Source organism: Pimephales promelas, chromosome 3 (assembly GCF_988280905.1).
Source record: "Pimephales promelas chromosome 3, fPimPro1.hap1.1, whole genome shotgun sequence".
Lineage (NCBI taxonomy): Eukaryota > Metazoa > Chordata > Actinopteri > Cypriniformes > Leuciscidae > Pimephales > Pimephales promelas.
Genome location: NC_142771.1, coordinates 33,535,742 through 33,558,178, shown reverse-complemented (window position 1 = coordinate 33,558,178; position 22,437 = coordinate 33,535,742). Strand labels below are relative to the sequence as shown.

Sequence of the window (22,437 nt, the reverse complement as noted above, 5' to 3'; positions counted from 1 at the left end):
GTCACGGGCGACGTAGCCGGAAGTACAGAATCAAAATCGTCCGACATCGTCGTTTTACCTTTTAATTCCTTTTTTGTAAACGGCGTTTGAGTTAGTTTTCACGTTCAACCTATGCGGTCAACTTGTAAACACTCCGACTCTGTACTTCTGGCTACGTCGCCCGTGACCTTTTGAACGTAATTACGTACTACGTGACGTTGCAAACGCGCCTCACAGAATGGAGAAAGGCTAGCATTTGTCCTTAGAAAAGTTACATTTTTGGAATAAGCTTTGAAATAACCGATCGTTTCGCATGATAAGACCCTTATTCATCATCTGGTGTCGTTGAAAGACATTTGAAGCTGCATCTGAAACTGTTATTAACTGTCTTTTGGACCTGAACCATCCGGTTCCCATTGAAGTCCATTATATGGAGAAAAATCCTGGAATGTTTTCATCAAAAACCTAAATTTCTTTTCGACTGAGAAAAGAAAGACATGGACATCTTGGATGACATGAGGGTGAGTAAATTATCAGCAAAAGTTTTTTCAAAAGTGAACTAATCCTTTAAGTTTTATAAGCTCAAATGGTTCATTCAACGAACGAAATGAACGAGTTGACTCTGGAAAAGATTTGTTCATTTTGATGAACGAGTTCGAACAGGAGAGTCACGAACGCGCATCACAGAACAGACAAGGCGACCATTTGAGCTTATAAAACTTAAACTTTGTTATTTTTTTTTTTTTAAATGAGCGATTGTTTCGCTTGATAAGACCCGTATTCATCACCTGGTGTCGTTTAAAGCTGCACTGAAACCGTCTTTTGGGCCTTGGACCGTTTGGTGCCCAATGAAGTCCATTATATGGAGAAAAATCCTGGAATGTTTTCATTAAAAACCTTAATTTCTTTTCGACTAAAGAAAGAATGACATGAATGACATCCTTTAAGCAGCTGAACAAGAATACGGCCGTGTTCCGATTGTTCTCATCTCAGCTCCGCCGAGACAAAATAGACATGACATTTCAAAAATATTTAATGTCAGCAATGTGTTTTCAAAAGCATCATTTTCATCAAATTTTATGTAATAAAAATACATTTATTACATAATAATGATAATTTCCACTAGGCAACTGACAAACTGACTGCAAAGGCACATCAGGACACAAACGAGCAGGCTTATGAGAGCCCCGGCCCAATTTAACCACTGCTGACACCCCTTTAAACCACAATGGTTCACGTTCTGGAGCCACAGCCTGTTCTCGGCAAGGCAAAGCCAGCAGTGTGTTGAGGAACGAACGTTGACATGACGATACAACGCGTCGCTTACCCGACTATAAACAGACTAAAATCAAACAGCGCACGTCCCGGTGTTTGTGCAGGCACGGCAGCTCTTCTGTTTTGCTGCTCACAGTCCCGGGAGTGATTCAAGCAAACCGGCAGCTCGAATAAACTCCTGGTACTCCCATGTGTCCTCTTTGGAGATAAACTGAAACTAAAACCGTTCACTCGCTCTCACTTTTGCACAGGCTTGTATATTTAGATATAAAGAGCAATGGTGCAACATTATTACATTCCTCAACAAGACTGCCATTGACAGCGACAGCCTTTCTCCATCCCTCGCTCCATTCAAGACCAGCTAGTTTTTAGGGTCGGAGCGGTGTTGAACCGATCTGCAGTGGAAACGCACCGAACGGTCAAAGGCTGGGAACGGTGTCGGTGGAAACAAGGGGTATTAGTGCATTCACAGCATGGCTTACCCAAGATGATGAGATTACCTGATTAGCATTGGGGGCGTGAGGAAGGGCAAGGTTCATTATAGTGAGCCGTGTGTGTGTGTGTGAAGGGCGACTCACTCCTCCTCAGGGACCGGCGGCTCTATGGTAGCACACTCTCTCTCTTGCAGGAGCAGCTCCAGGTCATCGCTGGGGAACTCCAGGAGCTGTCTGAGGGGTCCGGCCTCTGCTCCGGGCGGATGGCTGCTGACGTACTCCTCATAGTCCACGGGCTCCACCGCCTCCGTCAGAGGCACCTAGACAAAGAATATGTTTGACAAGATCCAACTAAATCAAAATCAAAATATCAACAAAAAAAAACCAAAAAAAAAACACCTGGACTGGATTCATTCTGAACACTCCAGCTACATTCATTCTAGGGCTGAACGATTAATTGCATTTGCGATAAAATCGCGATATGATGAAACGCCATTGGTCACTTGACATGCGAGAGAAAAGCAAAGCAGTCTGGAAGATAAAGCATCAACTTGCCACGCTACGCGGTCTGGCGTTCAGAAAAGAACAGTTTATTGTGTTATTTATTCTCTCCTCTCCTCAACAATCCTGAAATTCTTTGAATCGAGTATGAGCTTAGTTTTTAAACACAGATGCGTGATGACGCTACGCGTGCTTCAGAAACAAACCGTGTTCTGAATCTGCTTGCTTCTATTCTCTCTCTCTCTCTCTCTCTCTCTCTCTCTCTCTCTCTCTCTCTCTCTCTCGCTCTCTCGCTCTCTCTCTCTCTCTCTCTCACACACTCACACACACACACACACACACACACACACCGCTCGAACCTTCCAAAACATAGTAACATTATTTCATAAAGTTCGGGGTTGAACCAAATTACAAGGACATTCGCGGGCTTCATTGAACAGGTTTTGCCGCTTTGCTTGATGTTATAAAGTTACTCTTGCAGTGCGCGTTCTCTCCCGCCGGTATTTTCTTTACAAATGCTTCACAGAGGCATTATTTTTGTATTTTGGAATGCAGTTGGCTTATATTAACACCATGAAAATCACTGAGAAGGCTGCTTTCATTTTCAAATACTAACGCGTGCTTTGTGAAGAGCGCTCGTGCATGCGGCCGTGAGCGACTCATTGGTAAATGTACTTGCATGTCAAAATGCTTTTATGACGCGAAATTGATGTAAACACGGTCAGTTATATCTTAAACCAACAGGACAAACCACATTTACAATTTCAAAAGCGATATATGCATTAGTGTGAAAGCAGCTTATCGTATCTAAACTGAGGGGAAGCTCTTGAATGAAAAACATTCAGACAGCCTACTTTTAAATACTGAGACCACTCTTTGTTTATTGCTTGTAATGTTTTTTGTTTCTCTTTATTTACTAGCTTTTATATTTTGAAGCTATATTATTTTATATAGCCTATGTAAAATTCTTAACATGTAATTGGTTTAATTAAATTTTTTTTTTATATTTATTTTTTAAAGTATGTGTTTTTACACATGTAATTAAATACATGTTTTAAGAGTTATTAAGATTAATTAATAAGAAAAAAAGTAGATCGGATCATGAGCTATCTAAAGATTCCCATCCTTACTGTACAATGATTTATTGCTTGTCTTTGTCGACTAATACAGAAGGCAAATGACTTTTTTTTTAAATCGCAATCGCAATATTGGTTAAAAAAATCGCAATTAGATTATTTTCCAAAATCGTTCAGCCCTAATTCATTCACATACACTCTCAGAAAAAAAGGTACAAAAGCTGTCACTGGGGCTGTACCTTTTCAAAAGGTACACTTTTGTACCCAAAGGCTGCATTTTGGTACCTTAGTGGTACATATTAGCTCATGAAATGTACATATGAACACTTAAAATGTACATATTTGGTACCTAAAATGTACATATTAACACCTAAAATGTACATATTAGTACCTAAAATGTACATATTACCACCTACAAAGTACATATTAGCACCTAAAATGTACATATTAACACTTAAAAGGTAAATATTAGCACCTACAATGGACAAAAGTTTACCTTTTGAAAAGGTACAGCCCCAGTGACAGCTTTTGTACCTTTTTTCTGAGAGTGTACTAGCATTGCTTAACTGTCCAGATTTATGAGGCAACTGTATTTTATGAGGCAACTGTATTTATGTTCATCATAAATACAGTTATGTTCATCAAGGCTGCATCTATCAATCAAAAACTAAACAATAAAAACAGTTCAATTAAGAAATTATGATTACAATTTAAAATAGCTGTGTCCTATTGCAATACATTTTAAAATGTAATTTATTTCTGTAATGTCAAGCTACAGTCACATGGTCCTTCTAAATTTCTATTCAAGAAATGTTTCTTATTACCACTGTTGAAATCAGTTGCTGCTTAATATTTTTTTGAGGAAACCATGGCACTTTTTTTTCAGTATTCTTTGATGAATAGAAAGTTCAAAAGAACAGTATTTCACATACAAATCTAATTTAATGCATCATTTCTCAATAGAAGTTCTCATTTCTTTCAATAAAAAAAAAACATACGGGCCCAGTTTTTTAAAATTTTTTATTTGATGTTCACTTACAGTTAAGATTTAGTTTGTTTCTCTCTCTCATCCATCTCGCAGACTCAAAAAATAAACTGGCAAACTTTTTTTAAAGTATTAATCTAATATCAAAAATTTGGGGAAGTTTTTGCAGCTTACTTTCAATAAATGGTCTTTTTTCAGGGCAGAAGTTATGAGTTTCATAGTACAATGAACTTTATATCTCCAAACATTGTATTCTGTGTAATATGACCCATTTAAATAGCTTTAGTGCAGTAATCTACTTGCTGTTGTAACAGTGGATCTATTTATTTTTTAAATGGAGGTTTGACTAAATAATGAGACACTGGGTCCAGTTTCAGAATTACCAACAATGCACTAAAAAAAGTACAGAAGAAACTTCAAAATAACCTTGTGCTAGGGGAAAACAAGAGGAAGTGATTTGTGGCTTGTGGCCAACTTAACTTCCCCTTTACATTCCCTTCTACAATCACGTATACTGTATACAAAGGTGGCAAAAATAAGTTTAGCATTAGGTCACTCTTAAAAAAAACCTGAACTGCACTGCATTAGATAACAAACATTGAAACCGCGTGCCATCTACAAACAAATTATGCAAACCCTTTACTCAGAAATAACTTTGAAGATGCATTTTTTTTTTACTTTAAAAAGGCTGCTTACAAAAGCATGGGCAGTGACTTATTGATTCTGGATAAATTGAGAATCATAATTGTTTTCAATACTGAAGACAACTAAAGAGAATAACAAATCGTTTGTCATCGAGGTTCTGACACAATATTAATTGCTGCCATCTAATTTAAAAATATATTCAATTAAATCTGTTTGAGTGAATAATTCAATGACTCACTCATAAAGACCTCACTTCGTTCATTTTTCAAAAAATCTCTTAAAATAATGATTTAACGATTAATCAAGCAGCTCTACTGAGGCATTGCGGTTTATATAGAGAGAACTTTGTCGATAACTAAGTGAATATATTTAATATAGTTTAATATTTGGCATTTCGTATTATAGTATTCATTTGGTATGGCGATTTCCCAATACCAAATTATTATTATTTTTTTTTAATTTTTTCTCTCATTTTGTACAGTATATGTATTGTTTTATCTGGTTTTTGTGACATGTTTTTATTTGAAAGTGTACTTGTGCTGTGCGATAGATGCCACTTGGTTTGATTTTTTTTTTTTACATACACTACCTTTCAAAACTTTGGATTTAGTAAGATTTTGATTTTGAAAGATTTCTCTTTTTGAGCTTTTCTCTCAAGGCTGTATTGATTTGACCACAGTCTACAATATTAATATTATATATATATATATATATATATATATATATATATATATATAATAACTTATATTTTAATATATTTTAAAATGTAAATAATTCCTTTGGAATTGAAATCTTTTGTAACATTATAAATGACTTTACCTTTCTTTTTGTATATATATATATTATAATTTAAAATAACTTATATTTTAATATATTTTAAAATGTAAATAATTCCTTTGGAATTAAAATCTTTTGTATCATTATAAATGACTTTACCTTTCTTTTCGTCTATGTCTTTACAAAAATCTAACTGACTCCTAGCATTTAATACGTAAAGTGAAACCTCACCAATGCAGATTCAGATTATTTTTTATTTACTGCCATGTCAGCAATCAAAGCTATTTCCATGGCAAAAATTCAATTACAAAAAAAAAAAGTCATATAAATACAATAAAAAAATAAAAAATAAATAAACAACAAGTCACATATATTTCAAAAATTAGCATATGACAAAAATCCAAAACCTTTTCAGGCATAATCTCATTAAATATGTCCTTCAATGAAGTAAGTTCATAAAAAAGCATTCTGCTTTTAAGTCCAGGACAATCTAAATATGCTTGACAGATAAGGAAATCTTACAAAACATACATAAAGTTTGGTCTTCTTCACCTTTAAGCAAAAAAGCAAGGGTTAAACTTGAGTGACCCATGCAGCATCTGGTGTAGACTACTTGATCAAGTCAAGTTTTAAAATGAATAAAAAGTCTGTTTGTAATTTCCAGATGAGTTTAATACAGCTTATTATTCTTGCACATATTCCACTCTTCTTGCCACTTATTTCAAATATATCGGTAATAATTGGTCTGATATCTGAGGGAGGGATTTGTTATTCAATAACTTCCTGATTAAGAGCTTCCTCACCAATGCAAACGCATGTGACATTGTAAATATTGATGCATTAAACTTAATCTTGCTGAATTCCAGAAGAACAAGAGTACCCAATTTCACAATAAAGACTTGCGCTCCAGGTTTGTTTTCAAAGCAAATATTCTATTAAATTACGCCCTCAGTCTTACTCAAGACCTGGCAGGAGCCCACAGGACTATGCACAGACAAGCAGAAATACATACACACAAATACACACTAACCGGTTGATGAGCTCCAGCACGTTTTTTGGACAGCTGTGGTGAGCCATATTCCCGGGAAACCTGCTTCCTGACCTCAGACGCTACTGTCCTGTGGGAGACACAAAACAAGACAAAGGCACATTTATTACATGAGCTCATATGCAATGGCAAATTCATCAAGGAAATCACAGTGAAACAGACACACTGAGGCAGCGAGACAAGTTGATATCAGAAACTATTACTGCGGCCGGCAGCTGCTTAGATGGCGACGGTCAAACTCAGAGCGTTTGAAGAGATGCTGAGCCGCTGGCAGAGAGCAGGCGGGACGCCCCAGCTCTGCCAATGTGAGAACTAAAAGCAAATGAGAGGCTTTAATGCCCAACAATAACCCAGTAACCCCTCATCCTCTCAGAGATAGCCTGCAGCTGCTCTCTAACAAACTCAAACTGCCTCGCTCTCACAGACAAACACGCGCACACACAGCTGCAGATGCTCCAGTTCCCTTCAAAACACACACGCCCCATCATTAGTGAGGCTTGCTAGGGCAAGAAGCCTATCCTTATAACTATAGCTCAAGAGTTAAGGATTTAAAGCAAATTTTAGTATGCGTGCCATGTAGGAGTGTTACAATATAACCGGTATTGATGACAAAAATGAAATATTGATATTACGTTAAGACCACACATGATAATATAATACAGTACCAGACATAGTAGCTGGTGATATTCCACATTAAAGCTGGCTTTCACTCTTCAAAAATTAAAAATAAATTTAAAAAATCATGAAGTCTTGTCTCTCTGAGTAGCTTCTTTTGAATAAGTAAGAAAGTGTGCTCTATGTAGTATGAATGTTATCTAGACAGTAAATCCGTCATGAGAGACAGTGTCAGTTGTGTGTGTCGCTTCACTCCCATTTTTAAATCCTCTCCCATGGCCTCATGGGATAGCAAAATGATGCACACTTCTGAATCGTGCCACAGATAGTAAGTACAGTAGTAGGTCACCTGGATGCTTTTTGACTACTTTTTTCCCCCTGAATAATTTTGACATACTCTTTTGGCGCACTGTTTTTCATGCTACACAATATTTTGAGTGCAATTCATCGGCCAGAAAAAAGAAAACACAAAATAAACCTACGATCCTGTATGCCCGTATGTGCAAAACAACAACAAAGATGGCACACGGACACGGTCAAACAGAAGTAAACACGGAAGTTACTGAAGTCAGCATTTATATTTTCATTTATAAGCTGATGTGCAGAAATAAATAAACAGAAGAAAAAACATACTTTTTCCAATTCATTTACCAATTCAAACTTTGCACGTGACATCACAAGTACTGGCTGGCAGGCAATAACGTCGTTCTCTAGCAACGAAACCCAGTAAACTAATCAAGGATCGTGCCAGGACGTCGCCAATGTTGATATTCAAAAGATGGTGTTTTCTTGTGTAATCTTAACCACTTAACTGTCACCGTCCCACAGGTGGGACGTTTGCCACTATATTTTTAAAACAATAATATCTTAGTAAATACCTTAAATAATATTGACAAACTATATATCATTTGAAAGCTTACAATCTCTAGTTTCCATATTTGGTGACTGATTTTCAAAATATATTACAGAGGAGCCATAATTTATCAATATAAAACAATAATATTTTCATACTTATAAGGCGTGTTCAGACCTTTATTTCAAAATAGCAGTAAACATGAAAAATCATGAAAAAATGGTAGATACCTCAGTTTGTTTTCATGCCAAAAGTTCAAAAGATAGAATCCATTCAATTATTTTGGGAAAAAAAGGTCTGAAAAGTTTGAAATATCAAGAAAAAAATAATAAATTCACCATTTGTGACGTGGCAGCTAGCTATGACTTACATGCGTGTTCTTTGTATGCGTTTCTTAGAGGTTCAATTCATATCAAAATCTGCCAAACTTCCCATGCTACTTCTGAATAGGATCTCTACTTCAGAAATTGTATGAAAATTGTGAAAATAATGGTTCATATCACTCAAAACACGAATGGAAATGCAGGCGCCCTTATATGGGCAGTAATGGAGTCTGATTGTGCCCTAGTGAAAAAGTTTGGTACTGCGCTCAAACAAAATCTTACTGAAAGCTCATTTTTTGATATATCAACCTAAAATTTGAAACACAACTTGTTCAGATTTTTGGCTTTGATTTTTCTGCAGTTTTAGAGTAGCCCAGGTTTTGAAAATATATATTTTATGTAAAATATGAATAATTAATATTTTTGCATTGTACATTTCCATAAACTCAAACCTCTATAACTTTTTTTCTGTTTCACTTTCTTAATTTATTTCACTTCTACAAAAATCTGCCAAATGTCTTCTTTAAAACAAGACCAATCATATGTCTATATTCCAAAGCATTCTTGAATTACAACCATTTAAGTTCGAAATGTGCATTTTCATGTCTATTCAAAAAAGGGGGGGTGACAGTTAACAGGTTAAAGGAGTAGTTCACTTTTGAAAAAAGCTTTTGCTGATAATTTATTTAAGAAATAAAGGTTTTTGATAAAAACATTCCAGGATTTTTCTCTATATAATGGACTTCAATGGGAACCAAACGGTTCAAGGTCCAAAAGACCTTGAAAGTTTCAGTGCAAACTGTTCAAAGGGCTTTAAACGATTCCAGGTGATAAATAAGAGTCTTATCAAGCGAAATGATCACTCATTTAATAAATAAATAAGAAAGTTTAAGTTTTATAAGCTCAAATGCTCGCTTTGCTCTGTTCTGTGATGCGCGTTCGTGACTCTCCTGTTCGAACTCGTTCATCAAAATGAACGAAACGCACGAATTGACTCAGAAAAAGATTCGTTCATTTTGATGAACGAGTTCGAACAGGAGAGTCACACAGAACAGAGCAAGGCGACCATTTGAGCTTATAAAACTTAAACTTTGTTATTTATTTTTTAAATTAGCGATCGTTTCTCTTGATAAGACCCTTATTCATCGTCTGAAATCGCTTAAAGCCCTTTGAACAGTTTGTACTAAAACTGTCTTTTTGACCTTGAACCGTTTGGTCCCCATTGAAGTCCATTATATGGAGAAAAATCCTGGACTGATTTCATCAAAAACCTTAATTTCTTTTCGACTGAGGAAAGAAAGACATGGACATCTTGGATGACATGAGGGTGAGAAAATTATCAGCAAAAGTTTTCAAAAGTGAACTACTCCTTTAACATAAATGTGCTTACACGTTCGCCAGTAGATGGTGAGAACACGTTCATCTGTACATGATTTGTTTAAATACCGCGTCTACTTATTACTCAGTTACTTTGCATGCACACACTTGCTACTATACTAAATTACAGCCTAACCGATTGCTAACAGGATTGTTGTCCGCCAGCAGAGATGTATAGTAACGAAGTAGAACTACTTAAGTACTGTACTTAACTTAAGTACTAAAATGCTGTATCTGTACTCTACTAGAGTATTGTTTTTTCTCATACTTCTACTTTTACTTCAGTAGATATTTTCGATGAATTTAATACTTTTACTTCAACATTTTATTAATGTTCTGCTAGTTACTCGTTACAATTACAAAAATTTTACGAATCATTCGTTGCAAGTTGGCTTTCATGCTGCCTAAATCGCACGCCAGTTTTATAGGGTAATGGTATTGATCGACACACACATTGACAACTAATGCAGGGGTTGTCCTGCAATGACATTTTTTTGGCGGCCGCCAAAGCAAATTTGTATCCCGACCAAAGCGCCTTACTTGATTGCTAATTCTTTTTACTGCTTTCTTTAATAATTAAATGACACAATACTTGTACTTTTACTTTTGGTACTTAAGTAGTGAATTTTAAAATAAACTACTTGCAATACTTAAGTACAAAAAATGTTGAATGCTTTAGTACTTCTACTTAAGTGTGGTGCTTAAAGAGCAGTCACTTTTTTGATAGAGCACTTGTACTTTTACTCAAGTCCAGGTTTCTAGTACTTTATACATCTCTGCCCGCCAGGCCAGCTATCCATGGTGGTCACGTGACTGCAAAGTATGAATAGTAAATAGTCATTATTTACTTGAAATCAGTTCAGTGTGGATTCATTTCAGTAACTGTAATAGGAACAGTGTAATAACTGTGGTTCAATAACCACAATGTGATGGTGTGTACTGCATGAGCAAACACTTTCTCATTCTCCAACCTTAGTTCCCAGACTTTGCACTGCTAACAATACCCTGCCGAGTACAGCATCAGGCCCTGTCATTCAACCAACCCTGATGTGGTGCAAACTAAGAACGGATGTGGCCTCCTCCCAGGGGTCAGGTCACTTCACTGACTATCCATTTCCTGAAATTATAAAGCTGTGACTGTGAAGGAAAAGAGTGGATAGCTCAACTAATTTTTGATATGTTTTAGCTTACCTGTATAATACTGTTCGTTTTCTCACACAAACCGCTCGTTTCGTGTCTTAGGCCATCAATGTGTACATTTATGAGTCATTAAATCATGTTTAATCTGGACTTCTCTGTGCATGCTCTTTGAGGTGGTGACCATAGACCTCCATTATATGACTGACAGACAAGAACGGTTTGACCTAAAAATATCAAAATTGAAAATACTGTGGAAACAAAGACACCTACATCTTGGATGCCCTTGAGGTAAGCTAAAACATATCAAAAATTAAAGTGAACTATCCCTTTAAGACAAACTCTAAGCCTACTGTACAAGTAGCCTATGAAAGTAGTAATAATAACATGTTGTTTGTTTTACAGCGCACTGCAATGAGAAATAAGTGCGTTCAGAAGTGCATGCTAATGCATAACCTTTAGGCGTTGCACACTTCTTAAGGACAAAAATCAGAGCATCGCACCGTGGCTTCCTATTTCCTGCTTCAGAGGGAAAGAGGAAAACTAGTCTGCTCTCAAAGCAATGGGCGGAATGAAGCACACCACCCTTTCCTACATCCTGCAGGGAAACAATGAGTCCCCTCTCACAGAGATGAAGACAGAACAACTAGAAGAAACATAAGCCTATGCACAGGTTTCATGCCTTTTGGGCAGAACTGGCATCTAATGCAAGGGTGAGAGAGGTTGTGCACCATATGAATCAATATCGAAAGACCCGCGTATTACCATCTCAGTAAAGTGCTTTTGTAAGGGAACACTCCTGAAGACACTCTGCAGGCTCGTCTACTTCCATCCGCATCGCAATATTTCACTTAGGTCCCACGTCTGGTCTACGTCAATGAATGAACGCCACTCTCAACAAATAAACAAACAACTAACACCTGAATACATCCATCACAGACTGTTGTTTCTCTCCCTTGTTTTTATGAACCCAGCGAGAAAATTGTTGTAATCCTTCCTCAGGAAAAACTAAGTCGATTCCCATCAACTCTCGATGAGCAGGCAAAAACTACTGTTGTCAAATCGATTAATCGCAATCTATATACACACTTTTATGTTTAGGCTATACTTTTAGCCTTTTAATTTCGGTTTGCCCTTCTAACAGATTATGTATGTGTCAAAGCACCATAAAACATCTCATAATACAGATAGTAGAACTACCATAATTAATATGTTAGGAAGGTCAAATATTAATATACTGCAATAGACCTAAGCCTAGTCTCATATAATTATGATCATAAAACATGTCAGTGGTACCATCTGTGACCAGAAGGAAAACACAGAACACTATTTTTGATTGATTTACAAAGTATTATACAGTAATAGCCATACAATGTATGTAATATTACATTAATTAATATATTAGGCTATTGACAGACAAATTTCCACTATAGTTTTACATGTAACAAGTAAATTCTAAAATTATTTTAGCATTATAATCCACTTCTTATTACAAAAAAACAATGTTACTTTATTGTTGCGTCCCTTGTGTGTGTCTTATAATGAACTAAATGATACATTTTTGCTTTGCAGTTTCCCAAAACTGTTACAATAACTTAAATTCACAGAAAAAAAACAAAAAACTTTCATTCAACTTTCCGAGGTGTACATTACACGAGTTGACTTTAAAGTTTTAAAAGGAACAGCCTTAAGCGGATTCCCGAAACGCCAGGTGATATATCTGTTTGTATAGATAAAAAGAGTAGTTCCGATTTCACTAGTCATCACGTTACAGTTCATGGTGTTTAATGCATCGTATTTTCATCCCCACGGAGTCTAATAATTCCACAAAGAAATCCCCGTGTATTCATTGGAAAGTACTTTATCCGTTAAAAGAGTAAAACCTAAGTTAGTTGCAGTGTCAAACTGTTGCGAAGTGCGGCGAGTTGAACTAAACAAAAGGTTCATCCCAGTGTAACGTTAACTCGTGGCGGATCTCTTTATCTCTCCGTTCGTGTGGATCCCGATGCGCGGGATAACTAACTTAGTGCACAACTACACATCCAACTTTACTGTTCAACAGTGGCTGAAGTTCCCCTACCTGTTAATCTTGTGCGCAAAAGCCCTCCGTTCGCTGGTTAGGCTTGCCATCCCATACAAACAGGGAGAGCTCCTTCCAGTTTCCCTGTACTTTGGTAATATTATTGTGGAGTGGAGTCACTGGCTTCCTTGTGTCACTTTGGCGCATAATAGCGCCTCCTCGCGGTCTGGGGGCGAGCGGCGCCGTTGACGAGCTCACCAGACCGGTTTACCATGACGCACCTGTCTTTATCTTTGGGGATCTGCGATGTTTATCATTTCTAGAATAGATAATGCAAATGAATTCCTACTTAAAAAGTAATAATGCTAACTTTGCAGATTACCAAGGACACCACAAGCCAATATGTTATCATACGTGTTATTATAAGGCTTTTAATTTTAATAACGACAAACACAGCATATTAAAGATTATATATATATATATATATGTTTATCCTAGTTTTAATGTGTTTATCAATTATGTTTATCCTAGTAGGCTATAGTTTATTATTTAACGCCAGACGATATAATATAATATATAATTCAATATCTATATTCTACTACAGCAGTTGGTTGTTGTGATTTTGCCCGAGGGGATCGGCCAGTTTGAGTTTCCTTAACCGTTAGAATCCAGCCGTTACTTGTTTTGGTCAAAGGTTAATATTTCTTTCATGGGGAAATGTAAAACCCGGAGCAGAGCTGAGGCGGACTGAATAATAAACGCGTTAAGTGGGAAGGGAAATCTCTGTCGATCCGCTCCACTCTCATACACGTTAATCCATACCGGCTTTTTCAGTTTGTGTGTAGCTTTCTAAGAAGCAAAGCTTGATGTTTTGGCTTCGTCTCACTGTGAATGAAGTGAACTACACGACATAACTAGGCCTACCTGTTTGTCTGAAACGTAAGTTCCTCGATGAATTACTTAGTTAAAGAACTGTTGTATAAAACCAAATATAAAATTTACACACAACCATACTGTCTTCTGAAAACAAACTATTGAAACCCACATAGAATTTCTAATGGCTTTAATTGTTAATGGGAATGGTATTGGTTTTAATGCAAACTAATGGTCCCTGTGAGCCTCTACTGGCAATTTGTTGCCTTCTATTATTTGATGGCATGTTTTCAATCACTAAATCCGAATGGAATGGGGCCAAAAATACACTACACGACAGCGTTGCCAGGTCTGTCCATCAAATATAGCCAAAAACAAGCCCAAGAACCAAATATCTCACTCAAAATATTCCACTCCCATACCTAAATACATAATTTACCGCCATTGTTAGGCTTTATACACAATTGCAACTTGAAAATTAGTTGTATAATCATCTAGTTTCATAAATGAGCTCTAAGCTATCGCACAAATCTCATAATTTATCAATTTTATCAGTTAGTTGAATCATAATATCTGTATAGTTGAACATTTTTATTTCAGCAGGGAGTGTGGTTTATTCTAACATAATTAATATGAAGTATAATCATTTCCATTTCTATATTTCAATATTTCATGAAATACATTTTTAGAAATATGTTAATCTAGACACAATCATGGTAATTTTTGAGCACAGCAGAAAGAAAAAAAAACATTTTCTAATCTTATGGCAAGAAAGAATGACTGATTTCCACAGTCATTGTTCCCTGAAATATTTTTAAAATCTATATCTAGAGATATAATCCCTGACAAAACAGCATTAGGCATTAGAACGCTGCTGGTGCACTTAATCATATAATGCAATTAGTGTGATGTAGATCTAAATCTATTTATCACAGCTACACCGCCCGGCCAAAAAAAATAAGTTGCTGTTTGGATTTAAATATAGGCAAATGCTCGAGAGTCTATTATTGCAGTGATTATTATGTTTCTAGCATTTTATATGTTTGGCAACACTAATTGTTGGAGTGTGTAGCTTCATTTCTTAAACAACCATGTAGGAAGACAAGACACATTACATCAGAACATGTATTTCCATCAGGTTTTGGTCTTGTATCGTCAATGCAAGAGTCCAGCACTCTGTAAAGTCTCCTCCAGCACATGCCAAAGACTTTAAGTGAAGACTCATGTGCCAATTCATGAGTGAATATGATTCTTCATGCTCCTCCCAATCTGAGCCTGATGAATCATTGTCATCCTCGAATATGGCCATGATGCGTCTTCCTACAGTACATGAGTGTTTAAGACACTCCATCAATTAGGGTTAGAAGAACTGATGCCAAACATAAAACATGATAGAAACTTAATAATCCCTGCAATAATGATCCAGTCACTTGCCTATATTTTTGGCCAGGCAGCATATTTATTCATGTACATATCTTCAATTAATCCTACACCCTATATGCTAATCCTCTTATTTCCGTTCATAACACATGTACACACAGATTAAGAGTTACACCTATACGCACATGCATCTACTTATTTTTTTCTCTCAAATATTTGTATTTATGTACCCCTTTACTCATATTATTCTTCCCCAGTTTCATGTTTAATGAATCACTGAAGTTATATTACCTTATCTTTATATCACCCACGCATTGAAGTGCCTACAGGATATGTTATATTGTTGTATGGCCACCAGAGAGCGATGTACTCCACAAGTGCTGGAGCACGAAAAGGCGGTGGCCAGGAAATAATGACTCAACCCTCCACCTTATTGTCTAGATGCAGCATTGTCCAAAAAAAAAAAAATCACATTGCCAGAATTCATAATTTTTTTTCACACAATTAACCAAACACTGCGATAATACAGTAGAGTTCAGTATCCTTCTATTTAACAATATGTCTAAAAGTCATCGTTGCATGCCAGGTTTCTTTCAGTCACTTCTTAACGGAGATAGTTTCAGCAGCGCAACACGTCTCAAAATAATACTATGTTCATCAAGTTCCACACGCAAAAGCGGATTACCAGGAGGCGTTTATTGATGTTTTCCTTCGCCCAAGGACACATTTATCAGTTTAGAGCCAAGCCATCATCCCTCTCTCCTTCTCCCCATCCCCCACGGTCAGTGAGGTATGACCATACAGTGCTGGCTGCCTCCTCCCTATAGCTCAGCTCAGCACCATGCCCCATTAATTCAGCACCAAGGAGAGCTGCTAGTGCAGGTACAACAAGCCAGCACTGACCTAAGGAATGACGCCGGTAGCATGTGTGTGCGTGTTTTCAGATTGGTTGAAACATGGGTGTAGTGTGCTTTATGTGTTTTTGTGCAGTCTATTCCCCTCACAGCAGACTGTACTCCAGGGCTGATAGCATGCTAATGAAGATTAATGAATCTCTCTCCTCACTTTGGCTTTAGACACCGTGCAGTACTAAAAGCTGATGCTCGGTATCACAAGGAATAAATATAGATCGCTGTTGTGAAGCTTTAGGGGTTTTTCTGCCGCAGACTTACTGGGGATTTTCGTGTCATTTGTTAGGAAGAGTGTGTTACACACTGGTTTTGAAGGATGAACTGTCTGTACCGATGGGAGTGGACTGGCTCAGAGATGTAATGGACCATCATCCGAGCAATTACATTAAGAGAATTACCGCATTGCGACTGTCATTCAAACCTAGTACATACATGCATGCATCCATGGCGTGTGCACTGAACTCTATGGCAGTCTGCTGGCGGTGATGCAACATGTGACATCCAGATGGAGAATTAAAAAAAATAGTTTTGCGTCGTGTCTTTCTTTTATTCCCTTTCCCTTTCCACGTCGAAGGCTTTCAGTTCCTCGACCAGCACTATTGTTTGGCTGCCCCTCCCCCCACGGGCAGGAGAGCACCCCTCATCCCTGCTGCATTACTGAAGAACAAAAGAGAGAGTGTCAGACACCACCCTCTAGATCTCTTTCACGCCCCAGCCCCCACCCCGCTTCCAGATGGGGCTGCCTTTTTTCCAGGGTCTCTCTGAACCCCAAGAGTCCTCCAAAATGGACGTGCACCTCCCCCTCTCCCCACTCTTCAGCTGCCCGTCATCCACCTGCTCTCTCTGCCACGCGCCCGTGCCCAGAGCACGCCCCCTTCCTCGTCCCACCCTTGCAGCCAGCTCCTTTCAAATCTTTAACCACTTGCTTTCTATGGCCTAGCTCTAGGACTTTTGCAGCTGTAAACCTCCTTTTTATGACATGCGCTCCTTCGAGGCCTGCGGAGGGGGGAGGGGACGTAATGTTTGCATTTAATGCCTGCATGTGTCCAATGAAGCAGTGATACTCAACTGGTTTCATTGCACAGAGCAGAATTTACATCGGTTGCATTTCAAGTGATGACCCAACACTGTCAGAAAAAAAGGTACGAAAGCTGTCACTGGGGCGGTACCTTTTCAAAAGGTACACTTTTGTACCTAAAAGGTGCATATTGGTACCTTCATGGTACACTTTTGTACCTAAAGGGTGCATATTGGTACCTTCATTTTACAATATGCACCCTTTTGGTACAAAAGTGTACCTTTTTGAAAAGGTACCGCCCCAGTGACAGCTTTCGTACCTTTTTTTTTTCTGACAGTGAATGCAAAACCAAATTATACCACCAAAGTAACAAGAATGTCCTTATGACATGTATTGATATCACCATGGACTGCATAGACCCAACAATATGTAGAGATGTACTCATATAAAAAAAAGAATATATATTTTACTATTTTTGTCCATAAAATGAGGTTCAATGGTGTCCAAAATAAGGCAGATTTCAATTTAAGAGTTGTAATAGCAAAGGGCTTTCTTTAACGATTATTTTGGTAGCTAATAAAAGTACTGAAAATACAGGTATAATAAAAATTAGGCAATAATTATTGGTTCAGAAAAAGTATCAAAAAAGTAATCATATGATTTTATTGAACAACACTGTTAAAGTACATAGACCATTATAGATGGTCTATGTACACCATACACAAAATGGTCTATATAGACAGACTGATCTCATGAAGTAGCGTGTGTATGACACGCCAATTCGTATTTCCATTTTTGGCGTGCTATCAAGACGCATAATCGCCTTTCAGCGTGTTTATGAACGCCGTTGACTTAACGTTATATAAATATATGACTTACCTCAACCCCGTCCCTAAACCTAACCGTCACTGGGGTTAATGGCATTTATGACTGTTCCCTTACCATCCTAGGAAAAAATAAGATATGACTTACCTCAACCCCATCCCTAAACTTAACCGTCACTGGGGTTAATGGCATTTATGACTGGAGATTTGACTGCGTGTTCAGACACGCGGAATGACGCGGACGTTAATGGCGTAGACATATACGCATACACGCGGATAGCACAAAATGCGTGGAGATAACACGCCACCTGACTCGAAAGTGGCGTATATGTTTACGCAAAAGTCATGATGTCATGTTGATATAGACCATTTCGCAAGATGTAAACAACACTGGTCCAGAAACACGTCCTGTTTCAGTTTGTAACTGTTTTCTTTTTTTTCACATGTGAAGAAAACATCTTAAAGATGTTTGTTTAACTTTTTGATTCATATTTATATGTTCTGTTGGTTGTATTTTATCCCAGCTTTTATGTAGTGTTAAAAAACTGAAACAGGAAGTGCTTCTGGACCAGTGTTGTTTACATCTTGCGAAATAAACATAATCAACTTGTGTATATTACAAATTAAAATTGTCTGCAAGTGACACTAATGGCCTGGTGATTGTTGTTGTTATACTTTACAGCATAATTAGCTCCTTACTTAATTTTGGCCAAACTCAGAGCGAGGGTTTAAACTTTTATTTTGAAATCGCAATGAGCAACAATTTGCATATTTAGAAACATATTAATGCATTCTCCTATGTTGGCTTAGATTTATAAAATCTATAAATCGGGGGAAAGCCGTGTACCCTGATGAACATCAATATAAATTGTTTTATAAATCATGGACAGGGCCATAGCTGGGGTATCCAGGGCCCCAGTGCAGGGTGTTGTGGGGGTTATTTTGGGTCCCTCTCGGTTGAAATCTTTATGGCCCTGATCGGCAATATTGCTACACTTTCACCCTGGAGAAAACTAAGTACACTTTAGCACACTTTAGTTTACTTATTATGGAAATGATATATATTTTTTAGATAATATACTTAAAGGGTTAGTTCACCCAAAAATGAAACGCGTATCATCAATTACTCAGCCTTATGTTTTTTTTTTTTACTGAAATCTAAGAGATTTATGTCCCTCCATTGGCAGTCCAAACAACCACCACTTTGTCGCTTTAAAACCAATCTATATGAATCGAGCGATTTAGTCCAAATTTTCTGAAGACTCGATTGCTTTACTTGATGAACTTAGGCTCTAAGTACTCACTTGATGTGTAAGAACAAACGTCATTGGTTCTTGCAGAAGCTCAAACGTGCTGCGTAACTCAAGAAAGAATCTCACTGGCTCTTGCTGAAGCTAAAACATTGTGTAACACACAAGAATGAATCTCATTGGTCTTTGCTGAAGCTCAAACGTGCTGCGTAACACGAGAATGAACTTGCAGAAACTCAAATTAATCTATGAATTGAGCAATTTATGAGTCCAAATTTTCTGAAGAGACTCGATTGGTTTATCTATTGAATAGATTGAATTTAGGCTTTTGTTCACATATAAAACATAAGCAAACATAAACATAAGCTCAACCCCACTTAATTTATGTGTAAGAACCAACCTCATTGGTTCATGCAAGTGAAGCGAACATGCTTGAGCTTCTGTTTACCACGACTGACGGGTGAGTTGATGAATGTTAATATGTGAATAAAAGCCTAAATAATTCTGTCCATATAAAGAAAATTTGTCTCCCCAGAAAATTTTAATTAAACCGCTCTGTTCATATGGATTGGTTTTATGTTTTCTTTCTGAACTTTTTGAAAAATCAGTGTTGTAGTTGCTTCAACTGTCAATGGAGGGACAGAAATATCTCAATTTCATGAAAATATCTTCATTTGCGTTTCAGAAATTAATGAAAGTCTTACTGGGTTGAAACGACATGAGGGTGAGTAAATGATGACAGAATTTTTTAGTGAACTAACACTTTAAAGGGATGGTATAATGCCCCTTCTTGTCTCCACACTGTAAACAAATATTTTCAAGATTTATTTTCTTTTGTCAAATCAACTTTATAATAATTTATTTAGTTGAGATAACTTATTATTTTGAGTTTCTGATGATTAAATTAATCTCCTTCACAACTCACTTTTTCCAGTTCAATCAACTTAAAAATTTAAGGCAACCAGGTTACCTACTTTTGTAAGTTAAACCATCAATATTTTTTTACAGTGCAGCAACATGACATCATGACTTTTGCGTAAACATATATGCCACTTTCGCACTAGGTGGCGTGTTATCTCTACGCATTTTGTGCTATCCGCGTGTATGCGTATATGTCTACGCCATTAACGTCCGCGTCATTCCGCGTGTCCGAACACGCAGTCAAATCTCCAGTCATAAATGCCATTAACCCCAGTGACGGTTAGGTTTAGGTATGGGGTTGAGGTAAGTCATATCTTTTTCTTTCCTAGGATGGTAAGGGAACAGTCATAAATGCCATTAACCCCAGTGACGGTTAGGTTTAGGGACGGGGTTGAGGTAAGTCATATATTTATATAACGTTAAGTCAACGGCGTTCATAAACACGCTGAAAGGCGATTATGCGTCTTGATAGCACGCCAAAAATGGAAATACGAATGGGCGTGTCATACACACGCTATTTCATGAGATCAGTCTGAGTGCAGAGTGTGTGCAAAGTTTTAGCTCAAAATATACCCCACAGATCTTCTTTTACAGTATGTTAAAATTGTTCCTTTTTGATGGTCTGTAAAGTGTGTGTGTGCGTGCGTGTGTGTTTGTTGTGTGTGTGTGTGCAGCTCCGATTATCTCACACAGACATGCACTAAAATATCAGAAACTGTTCTGCTTTTTATGTTTAAAATGGAGTCGGACAATGATGGAGAGACTCAAGAAGAAGTGACAACATGTAGAATGCAACAGGATGTTGTTTGAATGGTTAGTTGATGACTTTATCTTGCTGATGATGTGGAGTTAACGCTTCAAGTCTTTGATTACCATATTCTGTTATGATAATCTATAAAATCGCTGGTGTGGGAACTGTTGTAAGATGCTTATAGTGACTATAGTGTACTGCATGTGAAAAGATGGATGCGACAGCTTAAACAGACTCACAAATAGGGTTGGGTATCGTTTGAATTTGAACGATTCTGATTCCGATTCCGATTCCTTGTTTCGATTCCGGTTCCTAGCGATTCTTGATTTCGATTCTTTTAAGAGGCAGGGTCAAAAAAGTAAGGAAATACGGAAATTCTGAAGGAAATACTCCTTCTGTCACAAATACTTGTCACAAATTTTGCATTTTGCCGAGATTTCGTTAATTTTTAGAAAAGTGAAGCCACACTTTGGACCGCCGACGTAAGCTACTCATGTTCGACTCGCACGGTTATGCCAACACTTCCGGTACACGCTTCTTCGTTGGTGTTGTTCAGCAGTTTCTTCTTCCGCTCGGTGGACTGTGAATATCGAAACTAGGAATTGAAATTTTAACTTTTGAACGATTCCGAGAAAAACGAAAAGTTAGTCCCGGTTCCAATCGATATTCGATTCTCGATACCCAACCCTACTCACAAATGTGCTCTACTACTACGATTCTTCCTCTTCTCAACATGGCCTGCGTGTTTGTTCCCAGGGGCGGGGTTTATTTAAATTTTAGGGTTAGTGATGTCACTAACCTGGGATGAATGTCGTGTAGTTTCTACCAGCCATTTGTTGTAGCCCTTAAAAACGATTTCTTAAAAAAGCTAAAATCTCCCTTTGCTTTGAACTTTGAGCGTTGTCATTGTGCAGGTGTTGTTTTTGCTCAAACACCAACATTACACACTAACTAAAGTTAGAAAAGTGAAATCATAATCAACCACCCCTTTTAATGTGAACTGAATGAAATGTTTTCAGACTCAATTGCATGTTGTTTACAATGATATAAAAATATAGTAGAAAAATGTATAGTTTAAATCTATATTAAATGCAAATAGTTTAACTTTAGAGTGCTTTTTGTGATACTTAACTAGACCCTTTTGAAAAACATGTTTCATTTGTAATGATAAATATTAAATTGAATGCATTTAAAATATAATTAATTTAAAGGGATACTCCACTTTTTTTTTTTTGGAAATAGGCTCATTTTACCACTCCCCCAGAGTTAAACAGTCGAGTTTTACCGTTTTCGAATGTATTCAGCCGATTTTTTGATATTTAGAAGAATATCAGTAACCAGACAGTTTCTGGTCTCATTGACTTCCATAGTATATTTTTTTTCCTACTATGGAAGTCAATGAGACCAGAAACTGTTTGGTTACTGATATTCTTCTAAATATCAGAAAATCGGCTGAATACATTC

The 22,437-nt window shown here is 37.2% G+C and overlaps 1 protein-coding gene across 4 annotated transcripts in view; it reads right to left on the bottom strand.

Moving 5' to 3' along the window:
* Nucleotides 1–13,232, bottom strand: part of dock6 (dedicator of cytokinesis 6) — a 76,165-nt gene extending 62,933 nt beyond the window's left edge. For all 4 annotated transcript variants that reach the window (XM_039685940.2, XM_039685942.2, XM_039685941.2 and 1 more), the window contains exons 1-3: nt 13,106–13,232; nt 6,703–6,790; nt 1,833–2,008 (exon numbers count right to left, since the gene is read on the bottom strand). In XM_039685940.2, the coding sequence (XP_039541874.2) occupies nt 1,833–2,008; nt 6,703–6,790; nt 13,106–13,155 (314 nt within the window). In that variant the 5' untranslated portion in view covers nt 13,156–13,232. The remainder of the gene's footprint in view (nt 1–1,832; nt 2,009–6,702; nt 6,791–13,105) is intronic.
* Between the last annotated feature and the right edge of the window lie 9,205 nt (nt 13,233–22,437).